The sequence below is a fragment of the Eretmochelys imbricata genome, chromosome 8 (genome assembly GCF_965152235.1).
Source record: "Eretmochelys imbricata isolate rEreImb1 chromosome 8, rEreImb1.hap1, whole genome shotgun sequence".
Classification (NCBI taxonomy): domain Eukaryota; kingdom Metazoa; phylum Chordata; order Testudines; family Cheloniidae; genus Eretmochelys; species Eretmochelys imbricata.
Window position 1 is genome coordinate 92,730,178 of NC_135579.1, and position 14,896 is coordinate 92,745,073.

The 14,896-nt window shown below is 41.6% G+C and overlaps 1 protein-coding gene across 1 annotated transcript in view; it reads left to right on the plus strand.

Moving 5' to 3' along the window:
• The first annotated feature begins 71 nt into the window (after positions 1–71).
• C8H1orf87 (chromosome 8 C1orf87 homolog) overlaps positions 72–14,896 on the plus strand; it is a 30,993-nt gene continuing 16,168 nt past the window's right edge. The window contains exons 1-5 of the mRNA XM_077823547.1: positions 72–187; positions 3,438–3,657; positions 10,933–11,061; positions 11,674–11,937; positions 13,455–13,576. Coding sequence (XP_077679673.1) covers positions 72–187; positions 3,438–3,657; positions 10,933–11,061; positions 11,674–11,937; positions 13,455–13,576 — 851 coding nt within the window. The remainder of the gene's footprint in view (positions 188–3,437; positions 3,658–10,932; positions 11,062–11,673; positions 11,938–13,454; positions 13,577–14,896) is intronic.

The window sequence follows — 14,896 nt, forward strand, 5'->3', positions numbered from 1 at the left end:
TGGTGATGACATCTTGTTAAATGTTACAGGAGAGTGGGAATGGACAATATATAGACTGATAGTTGTACTTGATGCCAATCATGTCTTCAGTCAGGAATGTTCCCTATGGGGCTGATGCACATACTGAGACCATTGTAAAAATCATTGGGAGCAAGTACGTCCGGTGCATGGTGGAAAAACCAAAAATGTAAGTATGATGCTGAAGAACTCTACAGCATATGAATGTAATTGTTTATTTGTTTCAGGAAGCATCACTGTAGGAATTTGAAATGCTGGATGGGTTTAAGATACAATAAAAATAAAAACAAGACCCCAAATTGTAGCCTATAAGTACTTAGGGCCAAGACATTTTTTTTAAAGTGGGTGCTTAACGTTAGGCTCATAAGTCCCTATGTAAACATCTAAGTATGTATCCTGATTTTCAGATTGCTTAGATGTTATTAAATTCCAGGGGAGCTACTGGGTTTCAGCACTTTTGAAAATCAGGTGCCTTGCATGCCAAAATATGGTCCAGGTTACCAAAAGAGCTCAGCAAAAAATGAGGTTTTCAAAAGTATTCAGCACCCACCAGCTTCCACTGAGACCACTGGGAGCTGCCAAAAGCTGAGTACATTTAAGGAGCTGGCCACTTAATTTAGCGACCTAAATGGGAAGTAATCTGCTCTGAAAATCTGGCCTTTAGAAGTTGGGTTTGCAAAGCTGCCCAGGAGATGTGGAAACCCAGGGCAACATTTTCAAAAGCACCTAAGTGATTTAGGAGCCTACATCCCATTGAAAGTAAGTAGGCGTTAAGCACTTTTGAAAATTGTAACCCCCATTTATTTCTAATGGGAATTAGGTGTCTGAATCCCTAGTGACTTTGAAAATCCCACTTCTAACTTTAGGCCCCCATTTTTGAAAACCTTGGCCTTAAAAAAGAGACAGCTGGATGACAAATAGGAATTAGCTACTTAAAAAGAAAATGAAAAGAGAGCTCTTAATATCTAACTTCTAAATCTAGCAATAGAAAACATTTTATAGTATGTGCAAGTAAAACTAAATAAATCAAGCATTAGTTAGGTAGCATTATAGGCAAAATAGCAGCACTCACAGGAAATATTATAGATTTCCTGCAGTTGTGCTTTAAAAAAAACCCACCACCGACTCACTTTTAAAAACCCAATCCTATATTTCTCTTTGTGAACTAGACTGGAAAATGTGAACACCATGACATTTATTAAAATTAATGACTTACCACTGGTTCTTCTCATCTAGTTGATAATATATCACATGTAGTAATTTGATGGTGGTGTTTAGTTAACTTGTTTATCGTGCATAAAAAAGAAGGGTATTAATAATAGATTATCAATGGTAAGAATTTTCCATGAGCATTGCCTTTCTCCCTTTGCTGTAAGGGCTGGTCATCAAAAAAAGAAAACAGAAGAATTTGAGTGGTCTGTCTTCCAATTCAGTGTAACCTGCAGTCTTAATTAAAATACAAATTGGAAGAGTAGTCCCTTCTTCCAGGACGTGGAATCTGATGAGGTTCAATAAGGATAAGTGCAGGGTCCTGCACTTAGGATGGAAGAACCCAATACACAGCTACAGACTAGGGACCGAATGGCTAGGCAGCAGTTCTGCAGAAAAGGACCTAGGGGTGACAGTGGACGAGAAGCTGGATATGAGTCAGCAGTGTGCCCTTGTTGCCAAGAAGGCCAATGGCATTTTGGGATGTATAAGTAGGGGCACAGCGAGCAGATCGAGGGACGTGATCGTCCCCCTCTATTCGACATTGGTGAGGCCTCATCTGGAGTACTGTGTCCAGTTTTGGGCCCCACACTACAAGAAGGATGTGGATAAATTGGAAAGAGTCCAGCAAAGGGCAACAAAAATGATTAGGGGTCTGGAACACATGACTTATGAGGAGAGGCTGAGGGAACTGGGATTGTTTAGTCTGCAGAAGAGAAGAATGAGGGGGGATTTGATAGCTACTTTCAACTACCTGAGAGGTGGTTCCAGAGAGTATGGTTCTAGACTGTTCTCAGTGGTAGAAGAGGACAGGACAAGGAGTAATGGTCTCAAGTTGCAGTGGGGGAGGCTTAGGTTGGATATTAGGAAAAACTTTTTCACTAGGAGGGTGGTGAAACACTGGAATGCGTTGCCTAGGGAGGTGGTGGAATCTCCTTCCTTAGAAGTTTTTAAGGTCAGGCTTGACAAAGCCCTGGCTGGGATGATTTAATTGGGGATTGGTCCTGCTTTTGAGCAGGGGATTGGACTAGATGACCTCCTGAGGTCCCTTCCAACCCTGATATTCTATGATTCTATGATTCTATGACGTTACAATGGGGTATAATAAGAAATAACCTGCTTTACACAGGAAACCCAACTTGATGATTACTAACAGAATATGTGTCTGGTTGTTGAAATTCCAATCTAACATCAGTGAAAGAGTGAGGGAAACTGTATAAACCCAAAGGAACCTTTAAGCAAAGATCCATTTTACACTCTAGAACACCCATAGACAAGTGTGTTTGGCTAATCTCTCTGTGCCATCTGTGTGAGGTCAAAATCTTTCCTGGGACAGGATTAATACCACTCCAGTTAGGTCAGTGGTTCAGTGACGTTCACTAGACCTGAGCCAAATTGACACTGGAGCTGAACTTGTCCCATGGTGCGGTAAGTGTTCATTTGGGTCAGCCTTCCTAATACTGAATCCTAAAGCCATAGCAATTCCAGCTTCCTAACGTCTCCTCCTCTACAAGCAGAGGTGAAAGTAAGCTGGTACGGGCTGGTATGGTGTACCAGAGAGAAAGTGGCTGCCGGTATGGGCCGGCACACAGCCGACGTTAAAGTGCTGCTACGGCAATGCTTCAAGCACCGTACCAGCAAGGCCGCTGATGGGGGCGGGGGGGGGGGGGGGGGCAAAAGAGGCAGCTGCCGGGGCCCGGCTATTTAAAAGGCCCCAGGGCTCCAGCCGCTACTGCGGCAGTGACTGGAGCCCCAGGCCCTTTAAATTGCTGCCAGAGCGCGGGCTGGGCAGTGCTGAAGGGCTGGCTGGGGAAGACTGGCCCCAGTCCTGCCCCTTCCACCCGAGGCCCCGCCCCTTCTGGGGGCCCAGAGCGGCCCCCTCCACCCGCCACCTTGCCCAGGACTCCGGCCACCCTGCATACCGTTAAGTCCTTTAAGTTACTTTCACCCCTGTCTACAAGTAATGGGACTCAATACAGGAGTAACTGGATGAAATTCTCTAGCCTGTTACACAGGCGGTCAGACTAGATGATCTAATGGTCTTGTCTGGCTTTGAAACATACGAATCTAGATTCCACTGATAATATCTGAGGGCTTCAAATCCAAGCAACTAACTTTCTAAGAACAGAATATGTATGTTACTGTCTAATCTAAATGCAAATGGAATATATATTTGCATAAGGCTATATCTCTGCTCCTGTTTTTCGCAGCAAGGCAAAGGAGGGCACGAAAGTGGAAACTCAGTCTGCGCTCCGGAAATTGCCTAGTTGTAATACAAGACAGACACATGGAAATCCTCCAGGTCTCAATAACCCTCTTTGTCAACAAATCAGTTATGACCTAGATTATGAAAGACGGAGCACAGACAAACAGGAAGAACACGAGTCTAAACAAGCGCAAACAAGCAACAGCAGATTTTTGGATGGCAAAGTGAGTTGCTATAAACTGTAGCCGCAACAATTTGAATTGCACAATCAGTTACAGGGGAGATCCATGGGTAATACTTAATGTTGAAATAACCAGGTCTCTTTGCAGCAATATAAATATTATGTGAACTAGGAACTTAGTAATGCAATCCTTATGTTTGTGAGCACTTGCTCATGCAAATAGTCCTGCTGAAGTCAAGTTGAATAAGAATTTTGCACTCAGGTCTTTAGTATCTTGAGGATCTCAAAAGGCATTGCTGATGTTAATTCAGCTGCACTGTGTCCTGTGATATAAATAAGCAGGATTATACTCATCTCACAGATGGATAAACTGGCTCACAGAAGTCTGAACAAGATTGAGGCATAATTTTCTGGTAGGGCTGTCGAATAATCGCAGTTAACTCACGTGATTGACTAAAAAAAATTAATCACGATTTAAAAAATTAATCTTGATTAATTGCTGTTTTCATCACACTGTTAAACAATAGAATACCAATAGAAATGTATTAAATATTTTTGGATGTTTTTTTATATTTTCAGATATGTTGATTTCAATCACAGCACAGAATACAAAGCGTACAGTGCTCATTTTATATTATTATTTTCTTACAAATATTTGCACTGTAAAAATGATAAAAGAAATAATATTTTTCAGTTTAGCTCATAAAAGTACTGTAGTGCAATCTCTTTATTGTGAAAGAGCAACTTAAAAATGCCAATTTTTTTGTTACATAACTGCACTCAAAAACAAAACAGTGTAGAACTTTAGAGCCTACAAGTCCACTCAGTCCTAGTTCTTATTCAGCCAATCGCTAAGACAAACAAGTTTGTTTACATTTACGGGAGATAATGCTGGCCGCTTCTTATTTACAATGTAACCTAAAAGCGAGAACAGCCAATCACATGGCACTTTTGTAACTGGCGTTGCAAGGTATTTATGTGCCAGATATGCTGTACATTCAAGTGCCCCTTCATGCTTTGGGCACCGTTCCAGAGGACATGCTTTCATGCTGATGATGCTTGTTAAAAAAAATAATGCATTAATTAAATTTTGACTGAAGTCCTTGGGGGAGAATAATATGTCTCCTGCTCTGTTTTACCCACATTCTGCCATGTATTTCATGTTATAGCAGTCTCGGATGATGACCCAGCACATTGTTCATTTTAAGAACACTTTCACGGCAGATTTGACAAAATGCAAAGAAGGTACCAATGTGAGATTTCTAAAGATCGCTACAGCATTCGTCCCAAGGTTTAAGAATCTGAAGTGCCTTCCAAAATCTGAGAGGGACGAGGTGTGGAGCATGCTTTCAGAAGTCTTAAAAGAGCAACACTCCCATGCTCCCATCTTCATAAATGATCTGGAGGATGGTGTGGATTGCATGCTCAGCAAATTTGCAGATGACACTAAACTGGGAGGAGAGGTAGATATGCTGGAGGGGAGGGATAGGATACAGAGGGACCTACACAAATTAGAGGATTGGGCCAAAAGAAATCTGATGAGGTTCAACAAGGACAAGTGTAGAGACCTGCACTTAGGACGGAAGAATCCCATGCAGTGCTACAGACTAGGGACTGAGTGGCTAGGCAGCAGTTCTGCGGAAAAGGACCTAGGGGTTACAGTGGACAAGAAGCTGGATATGAGTCAACAGTGTGCCCTTGTTGCCAAGAAGGCTAACAGCATTTTGAGCTGTATAAGTAGGAGCATTGCCAGCAGATTGAGGGATGTGATCGTTCCCCTCTATTCGACATTGGTGAGGCCTCATCTGGAGTACTGTGTCCAGTTTTGGGCCCCACACTACAAGAAGGATGTGGAAAAATTGGAAAGAGTCCAGAAGAGAGCAGCAAAAATGATTAGGGGGCTGGAGCACGTGATTTATGAGAAGAGGCTGAGGGAACTGGGATTATTTAGTCTGCAGAAGAAAAGAATGAGGGGGGATTTGATAGCTGCTTTCAACTACCTGAAAGGGGGTTCCAAAGAGGATGGCTCTAGACTGTTCTCAGTGGTAGCAGATGACAGAACAAGGAGTAATGGTCTCAAGTTGCAGTGGGGAGATTTAGGTTGGATATTAGGAAAAACTTTTTCACTAGGAGGGTGGTGAAGCACTGGAATGGATTACCTAGGGAAGTGGTGGAATTTCCTTTCTTAGAGGTTTATAAGGTCAGGCTTGACAAAGCCCTGGCTGGAGTGATTTAATTGGGGATTGGTCCTGCTTTCAGCAGAGGGTTGGACTAGATGACCTCCTGAGGTCTCTTCCAACCCTGATATTCTGTGATTCTGTGTGGAAACTACAGAACCCAAACCACCAAAACAGAAAATCAACTGCTGGTGGCATCTGACTTAGAGGATGAAAGTGAACATGCATCGATCTGCACTGTTTTGGATCATTATCAAGCAGAACCCTTCATTAGCATGGATGCATCACCTCTGGAATAGTGGCTGAAGATGAAGAGACATATGAATCATTAACACATCTGACATGTAATTAGCCGGCGTCGCAAGATACAACTGTGCCATGCGAATGCCTGTTCTCACTTTCAGGTGACATAAACAAGCGTCCAGCATTATCTCTTGCAAATGTAAACAAACTTGTTTGTATGACTGGCTAAAAAAGAAGTAGGACTGAGTGAACTTGTAGGCTCTAAAGTTTTACATTGTTTTATTTTTGAATGCAGTTATTTTTTGTACATAATTCGACATTTGTAAGTTCAACTTTCATGATAGAGAGATTGCACTACAGTACTTGTATGAGGTGAATTGAAAAATACTATTTCTTTTGTTTTCTACAGCACAAATATATGTAATAAAAATAAATATGAAGTGAGCACTGTACACTTTGTATTCTGTATTGCAGTTGAAATCAATATACTTGAAAATGTAGAAAACATCCAAAAATATTTAAATAAATGGCATTCTGTTATTGTTTAACAGCGCAATTAATCGTGATTAATGTTTTTAATCACTTGACAGCCCTATTTTCTGGACAAAACTTTTTTCAGCAAAAAAATTAGATTCAGTCTAACTGTAATGCTTTGCCAATTCATGTTGGTTTTCCCATATTGTTTGTGTTGGAACCCCTACCCCTGCCCCCCAACATTCGAAAAAATCAAACTTCTTCCATTTTATTTTTTACAAAATGCAGAAACATTAAAAATGCTTGAAATTGAAATGAAACATTTTGTTTTGGGTCAAAAGAAATATTTTCTTCGACCAGAAATTTAAAAAAAAAATTCAGAATTGCCAATGAACCAAAAAAATCCATTATTTGCCCTGCTCTAGCTGGACCCTAGATTTTTAGAAGTGTTCAGTAATTTTGGGTACCTCCCTTTGTGGGTGCACAGCTTGGAATGCCCGGCCTGACTTTGAGAGGTGCTGTACACCCCTGAGTCAAACTGTGTCAGTCCTAGAGGTTGTGCTGAGGGGGAGTATGCTTTAAAAATTTAGACTCTGCCTCACACATGGGACAGTGCATAACTGCATTGTCCTAGGGGCAGGAATTGTGCCTTTTTGAGTGCTGCTCCCTTGCTCGGGGGAAGTAACTCACTGGAGCCCTTTACTACGTATGGCTGACTTCCCCATTTGTGCCAGCTCAGCATGTTAATTCTGCCTCTTTGGCCTGCTCTTTGCTCCCTGCTTGGAAGAAGTACCAGATTCACAGTCCGAGTTCTATCCCCCATGTTCTAGCCTCAGCACCAGGAGCAAAAATGAAGGGAGCGCTCATGTGGCCATATAGGTGGAGGGGATCTTATTCACCTTTATTCCACTGCACAGGGTCACAATCCTGCCCTTCAGTTTTAAGACCAGAGACAAATTTCCACAGGAGAAGATACACATTCTCTCCCTGGGAGAATCAGTATCTGTTTCCTGTTCAGTATGTTCAATAACTTCCCAGTCAGGAAACCTATTTCTCCCTTCTCTTCCTCTCTCCTTCAGTTTGCAGTGTTGTTTGCTAAATACCTAACAATACTCTACGTTGTTCCAGGTACAACTCTGCGGTCTTTGTGCAGCTTCTCCTCCATCCCTAGGAATTTCATAAATAAACCACTTCAGCCCTTGTTTTGGAAGGCTGATATTTGGGTCATCGTTTCTGTATTTGGGACCTACTGTATTTTTGATGCAAAGCAAACCATTTCAGGTGGTAGGAGATTAGGAATACAGTGCGTGGGGAGGATGGTCGATTGTGCAGTACAGAGAAAAGAAGGACTTGTGGCACCTTAGAGACTAACAAATTTATTTGAGCATAAGCTTTCGTGAGCTACAGCTCACTTCATCGGATGAATTCAGTGGAAAATACAGTGGGGAGATTTATATACACAGAGAACATGAAACAATGGGTGTTACCATACACACTGTAACGAGAGTGATCAGGTAAGGTGAGCTATTACCAGCAGGAGAGGGGAACCTTTTGCAGTGATAATCAAGGTAGGCCATTTCCAGCAGTTGACAAGAACGTCTGAGGAACAGCTGGGGGGGTGGGGAGAAGAATAAACATGGGGAAAAACACAAGAACAAATCCGCACAGACACACCCCAGGAACCCCAATCAGGGGTATTCTATCTGCTACCCAAGATCCATAAACCTGGAAATCCTGGATGCCCCATCATCTCAGGCATTGGTACCCTGACAGCAGGATAGTCTGGCTATGTAGACTCTCTCCTCAGGCCCTATGCTACCAGCACTCCCAGCTATCTTCAGGACACCACTGACTTCCTGAGGAAACTACAATCCATTGGTGATCTTCCTGAAAACACCATCCTGGCCACTATGGATGTAGAAGCCCTCTACACCAACATTCCACACAAAGATGGACTACAAGCCGTCAGGAACAGTATCCCCGATAATGTCACAGCAAACCTGGTGGCTGAACTTTGTGACTTTGTCCTCACCCATAACTATTTCACATTTGGGGACAGTGTATACCTTCAAATCAGCGGCACTGCCATGGGTACCCGCATGGCCCCACAGTATGCCAACATTTTTATGGCTGACTTAGAACAACGCTTCCTCAGCTCTCATGCCCTAATGCCCCTTCTCTACTTGCGCTATATTGATGACATCTTCATCATCTGGACCCATGGAAAAGAAGACCTTGAGGAATTCCACCATGATTTCAACAACTTCCATCCCACCATCAACCTCAGCCTGGACCAGTCCACACAAGAGATCCACTTCCTGGACACTACAGTGCTAATAAACGATGGTCACATAAACACCACCCTATACCGGAAACCTACTGACCGCTATGCCTACCTACATGCCTCCAGCTTTCATCCAGAACACACCACACGATCCAATGTCTGCACCCAAGCTCTACGATACAACCGCATTTGCTCCAACCCCTCAGACAGAGACAAACACCTACAAGATCTCTATCAAGTGTTCTTACAACTACAGTACCCACCTGGTGAAGTGAAGAAACAGATTGACAGAGCCAGAAGAGTACCCAGAAGTCACCTACTACAGGACAGGCCCAACAAAGAAAATAACAGAACACCACTAGCCATCACCTTCAGCCCCCAACTAAAACCTCTACAATGCATCATCAAGGATCTACAACCTATCCTGAAGGACAACCCCTCACTCTCACAGATCTTGGGAGACAGGCCAGTTCTTGCTTACAGACAGCCCCCCAACCTAAAGCAAATACTCACCAGCAACCACACAACAGAACCACTAACCCAGGAACCTATCCTTGCAACAAAGCCCCTTGCCAGCTGTGTCCACATATCTATTCAGGAGACACCATCATAGGGCCTAATCACATCAGCCACTGCAGGGCTCGTTCACCTGCACAAGGCTCATTCACCTGCACATCTACCAATGTGATATATGCCATCATGTGCCAGCAATGCTCCTCTGCCATGTACATTGGCCAAACCAGACAGTCTCTACGTAAAAGAATAAGTGGACACAAATCAGACGTCAAGAATTATAACATTCAAAAACCAGTGGGAGAAAGCTTCAATCTCTTTGGTCACTCGATTACAGACCTAAAAGTTGCAATTCTTCAACAAAAAAACTTCAAAAACAGACTCCAACGAGAGATTGCTGAATTGGAATTAATTTGCAAACTGGATACAATTAATTTAGGCTTGAATAAAGACTGGGAGTGGATAGGTCATTACACAAAGTAAAACTATTTCCCCATGTTTCCCCCCCACACTTCCCCCCGCTGTTCCTCAGACGTTCTTGTCAACTGCTGGAAATGGCCCACCTTGATTTTCACTACAAAAGGTTTCCCCCCCCCCGCCAGCTCTCCTGCTGGTAATAGCTTACCTTACCTGATCACTGTCCTTACAGTGTATATGGTAACACCCATTGTTTCATGTTCTCTGTGTATGTAAATCTCCCCACTGTATTTTCCGCTGCATGCATCCGTTGAAGTGAGCTGTAGCTCACGAAAGCTTATGCTCAAATAAATTTGTTAGTCTCTAAGGTGCCACAAGTACTCCTTTTCTTTTTGTGGATACAGACTAACATGGCAGCTACTCTGAAACCTGTCAGTATGTGCAGTAGTTATAAGGAAGGGTAATATTTGGGGACTATCACCACTGAAAGTAGCTAATCATTTATGTTTGTTTTAAACCTATTGCAAAAGGCAGCTCCTGGCATTTGTTTCTTTCTGCATCAGGATAGGTTTAGCTTTCAGCAGAGAAATAAAGGAAAGACATGTTATCCGTTCAGATATTTGTTCAATGAACTGATTCATTTATGCCAGCTTGCTTTTAGAAATGTTGGGCTTTAATTAATCTCTTGCTGAAAATAATGTGGACTGTTAACCCTAATCTCTAATGCAGGAGAGCATTTCTAATGCTCAGTATGAAATACTAAACAATGAGACTTACTAACCCTGCTACCGGAAAGTTGAATGCATTCCATGATTGCAACAAACTGGCTAGTGTTTGTGAGCACCACTGCCTTCTACTAGGTGGAATTAGAACTGCACATCTATGAGTCATAGGCACTATAATGCCAAGAGCCGATGGAGAGTTTCCTTCATCTTAAGTGGTAGGGGAATGTTTTCAGAGCTGGAGGAGCTAATTATACTAATAAAATGAGGTATAATTTAATAGCTGTTCCAGTTAAATATGTCTTCAGGATGTATTATTGTTGGAGTTTAAACATGTTTGCTTTCTAAAAAGGAATAACTAGCATATATTTTGTATGATGAAATATTTGTGCATGTCAATATTTGTACTCAGAGTATATTTTGTTTAGAACACAACTATTTGTTTTTCTTTGATTGCCTTATGTCTAATTCCACATTTGTTCTTCAAGGTTTTAAAACCACCAAATATTCATTGTGTGTCTGTCCCATCGGGAGATCAGTCTTTGTCCTACATTCATGCCCTCCAAAAGCCATCTCTTAGAGCTTGGTCTTTAAGACAACATGTAGGACACCACCAGGTAAATGTAGTGAAATATTGCCACAACTGGTCATCTATTAAATATTTTCAATGACAATTTTGTTCAAGTGTTGGCCTGTTAATGATGGGCTCAGTCCTCAGCTAGACAAAGTTTACACGCTGAATAAGTGAGGAAAAAGAGCGGGAAAGGAGCCAGGGGGCAGGGGACTCTAAGCCACCTGTTTATCTCCCTAATCCTGAGCCAGACAAAACAGCCTTTGGTGTAACTGAGAGCAGCTGTAGGGCTGCTCTAAATTACATCACTAGCATCTGAGAATCTGGAAACCACCACAGGCTCTCATCCTCCAACATTTGACCGTAGCATGCCCCCTATACCAAAGAGGGGAACTGCAGCTTTGCCCGCTTTGTGCAATCCCAGGATTCCTCTGTGGCAGATGGAATCCTCAGCTGTCCATGTAGGGCAGCTTTAGCCCTGTTGCGCAGCTTTAGCATGCAGCCAGGGGGCTGAGTGGACTGAGCCTGCTGTTTTGCTCAGTGCAGCCATTGTAACAACGTTATAAAGCAATCTCCCTTCAACCATCTGCTTTACCATTCTTCATTTGAGTTACTGTATATTAGATAATCAGATGTTTCTTTTCTAAATGATTTCCAGCATACTATATGCCAAGGGCCAATGGAGTCACCCGAGGAAGAGGATTCTCTCCTGGCTCTCATCAGAAATGAGCTCAGTCTGGGTCCTGTTAGGTTAGCCAGGTTAGAAAAGCTGCAGAGAGAGCTTAAGAGTCTGGATCCCATCTCCGGATTTCTTCCTCAGTCGCAGCTGAGCTCCTTCCTTCTGAAGCATGAAGTCCCTCTACAATTACCAACTGTCAAGCTCCTCTTTGAGAGGTTTTCTGAGTCAAATGACTCTGAATTGGTATGTTCATCAGGGTGTCTTAACTGGGGGAAAATCAATTAGTCTTTTTCACTTTTTTTTTCCTTTTTACTTATCCATGCAAGTCAAGTAAATAGAAGAGAGAGGTTAATACGCAGTAACTTCCTTAGCTTAGACATGCTCGTATGTTAGGCTTTGTTTTTTGTTTGAGGATTAATCAGCAAATGTGGCCGAAACGACCTCTGCGTTTTAGACATTTTCTGTCTTTTAATATGCCTCCAGTGTTGCTACTGTGATTGATTACAGTAACTGACAGCAGAAAGGAAGTTGCAATATACTGGCAATTTTGCTTATGTATCACTGCCCATAGTGATTGAACTACAGATGTAATCAGGTGGGATTTTCAGAATCATTCAGCATTGTCTTAATTCTGGAAGTTTTACCCTTCACTTGAAAGGGAATTGAGTTAATCCAACATTGATTTTTGCAAATCCTGCCCATTGGCTCCAACACAACCACGAATGGAGATTCTTCTTCAGGTCAGGTAGTAGAGATGTGTATTTTTTTAGGGAATGGTTCTGATGTTCCACCGCCTTGCGCTTTATGTGCTAAGTATCATGCTACTATGTCCAGTGGTGCTGGACCAATTTTTATAGTAGGTGTGCTGAAGGAGGAAACCATGTATTTGTTGTTGTTACTACCTCAAGCCAGGGGGTGGCAGCACCCCCAGCACTCCTAGTTCCAGCACCTAGGACCACTGTCAACATATTCCACTCTCTCCCATACCAGTCATAGCATTTACAAGCTACTTTGCACCCTTTTCACCGTCCCCCCCAAATGGTGTCTTCTCTTTTGCAGGGGACACAGGGGTAGGATTTGCTCCTCAGTTTTAACATTAGCACTTTCTAAATAACAATTAGCAGGAAGGCAGGCTGTGCTGTGCAAGTGCTCAGCCAGCTTAGCGGTGCAGTGGGTATTGCGTCTTGTTAGGGGTATGCTGAATGAGGCACAGGGGAGCCCTTGTCTCATGGAGTCATTTCTGTAATACTGAGTATTTCTGATGTAGCCCTATAAATCAGTCCTCCGACGCACACCCTCACCCAGCTCTTCCTGCCAGATCTCCCCATACACACACAAAACCTCCTGCTGCCAAACTCTTTCTTATCCCACTAAATGCTCAGCTGCTAATCCACTAATCCTAGGGACCTGTCTTCCTCTTCTCCTCTTGCCCTCCACTGGCCTATAAGGGCCTGGTCCAAAGTCCAGTGAAGTCAGAGAAAAGACTCCCATTGATTTCAATTGACTTCAGTGGTCTTAACTGTTCATTTCAGGGGATTCATTATACATCATATACAAACATAAAAAGGCACAAATCCAATATTTTTCATGTATGAGATACCTTTTAACTTTGTAAGTAAAATTAAATGTGATTTTGTTCCCCTAAAGCACTTTACTTTCACTTTAATTTTCTCAGGAAGATGCAATTTATGAGAGAGGTTATAACAGACTGACATTTTCCTATGCACTTTGCTTGTGTTTATACCTATCTGTTTTTTAAGGTAAATTCTGAAAAGCTGATTCAGTTTCTAAGACTAGCTGCAGCATTTGAAATGCAGAATATCAAGACATGTGATCTGGGTCTTCAAGCAAAGAGTGTAACTTTAAAGGATCATAGCAAAAGGTTCTATTTTTGTTTTTTTAAATGTATTTATTACTCTAAACAAATGAGAAAAATATCTGAGAAATCCTCTTTTTTTCTTTGGTAAAAGTCTTGTAGGTGTTGTATTTTCAGAATGTTTTCAAGCCTGCTCTTTTCATTGAGGATTCTGAAAGCAAAACTGGTTCTTCAATTATGAAATTAAAAAGCATTTTACATAGCGTAGAAGAGCACAGATTTTCTCTTGCATCCATTCAAACCACTACGTGTTTTGGGTCATTGATCACCTATACTACATACTGCTAGAAGGATCATTTGAGATTATGCAGACTCCCCTTTACTTAACCTTGGCAAGGAAAACAGTTTCAATTAGAGACAATTTTAATAATTACCTTTTTTATCCTTGTGTGTAATTGCGTGTGTATATATAAGATAGATAGATTAGATATATGTACGAGATAAATGCTCTTTTGAAATCACTGAAGACTGAAGTACTCTATGCACAGAATAAGTACAGTACATACTCCCCCATCAACATAATTTACCTGGATGAGGCAGGCTCCCACTGTCGGCGCAAATGATCACACTGCTGAAATTGACAACAAGGGTGTTGATAGAGACTGTGATCTTATGTGATGTGAACATCAGCACGCCAGAAATTGGATTTGAGATCACAATCTCATTGCTTATAGTCCACTGAGCAGCCAACAGAGGGCAACAGACTTCTGTCACTGTTAACCAAGGCTGGATTTTAGAACCTGAGGCCGAGCGGTGAAATCTTTTGTAGAGCTGGGAGAAGTTTTTACCAAAACTCTTTTTCAGCAAAAAATACAGATATGGGTTGATCAAAACCTTTAGTGAATTTGTGTCAAACTCACCAATTTATTTTAACTGAATAAACAAAAATTATGAAAAAATGAAAAGGACTTTTTGTCTTGATATTTTTTAATGAATTATTTTGATTTTTTATTCAAAATGACTTTTTGTTTGAATTTCCTTCAATTTTATTTCATTGTTTAAAAAAAACTTTAAAAAAAAAGCTCAAAATCAAAACAAAACATTACGTTTTGGGACAAACAAAATGTTTCATTCAACCCAAAACATTTTTTTCTTGTTTTTTTACTTTTCACTTCGCTGAAAATTTCAGAAACTTTTCATTGTGGGTGGACCTGAAATAATTTTATTTTACTTCTTTTTTTTTTTTTGGAACTGACAGACAATCAAAAAACTCAGTTATTGATTATCTTTTGCTCTATTATCAATCCACTGAGCCATCCCTTCTACTGTACATTCCAGTCACAGCAGCATTATGCGGTACCAACAATGTTACAAAGTTAGGAGCCA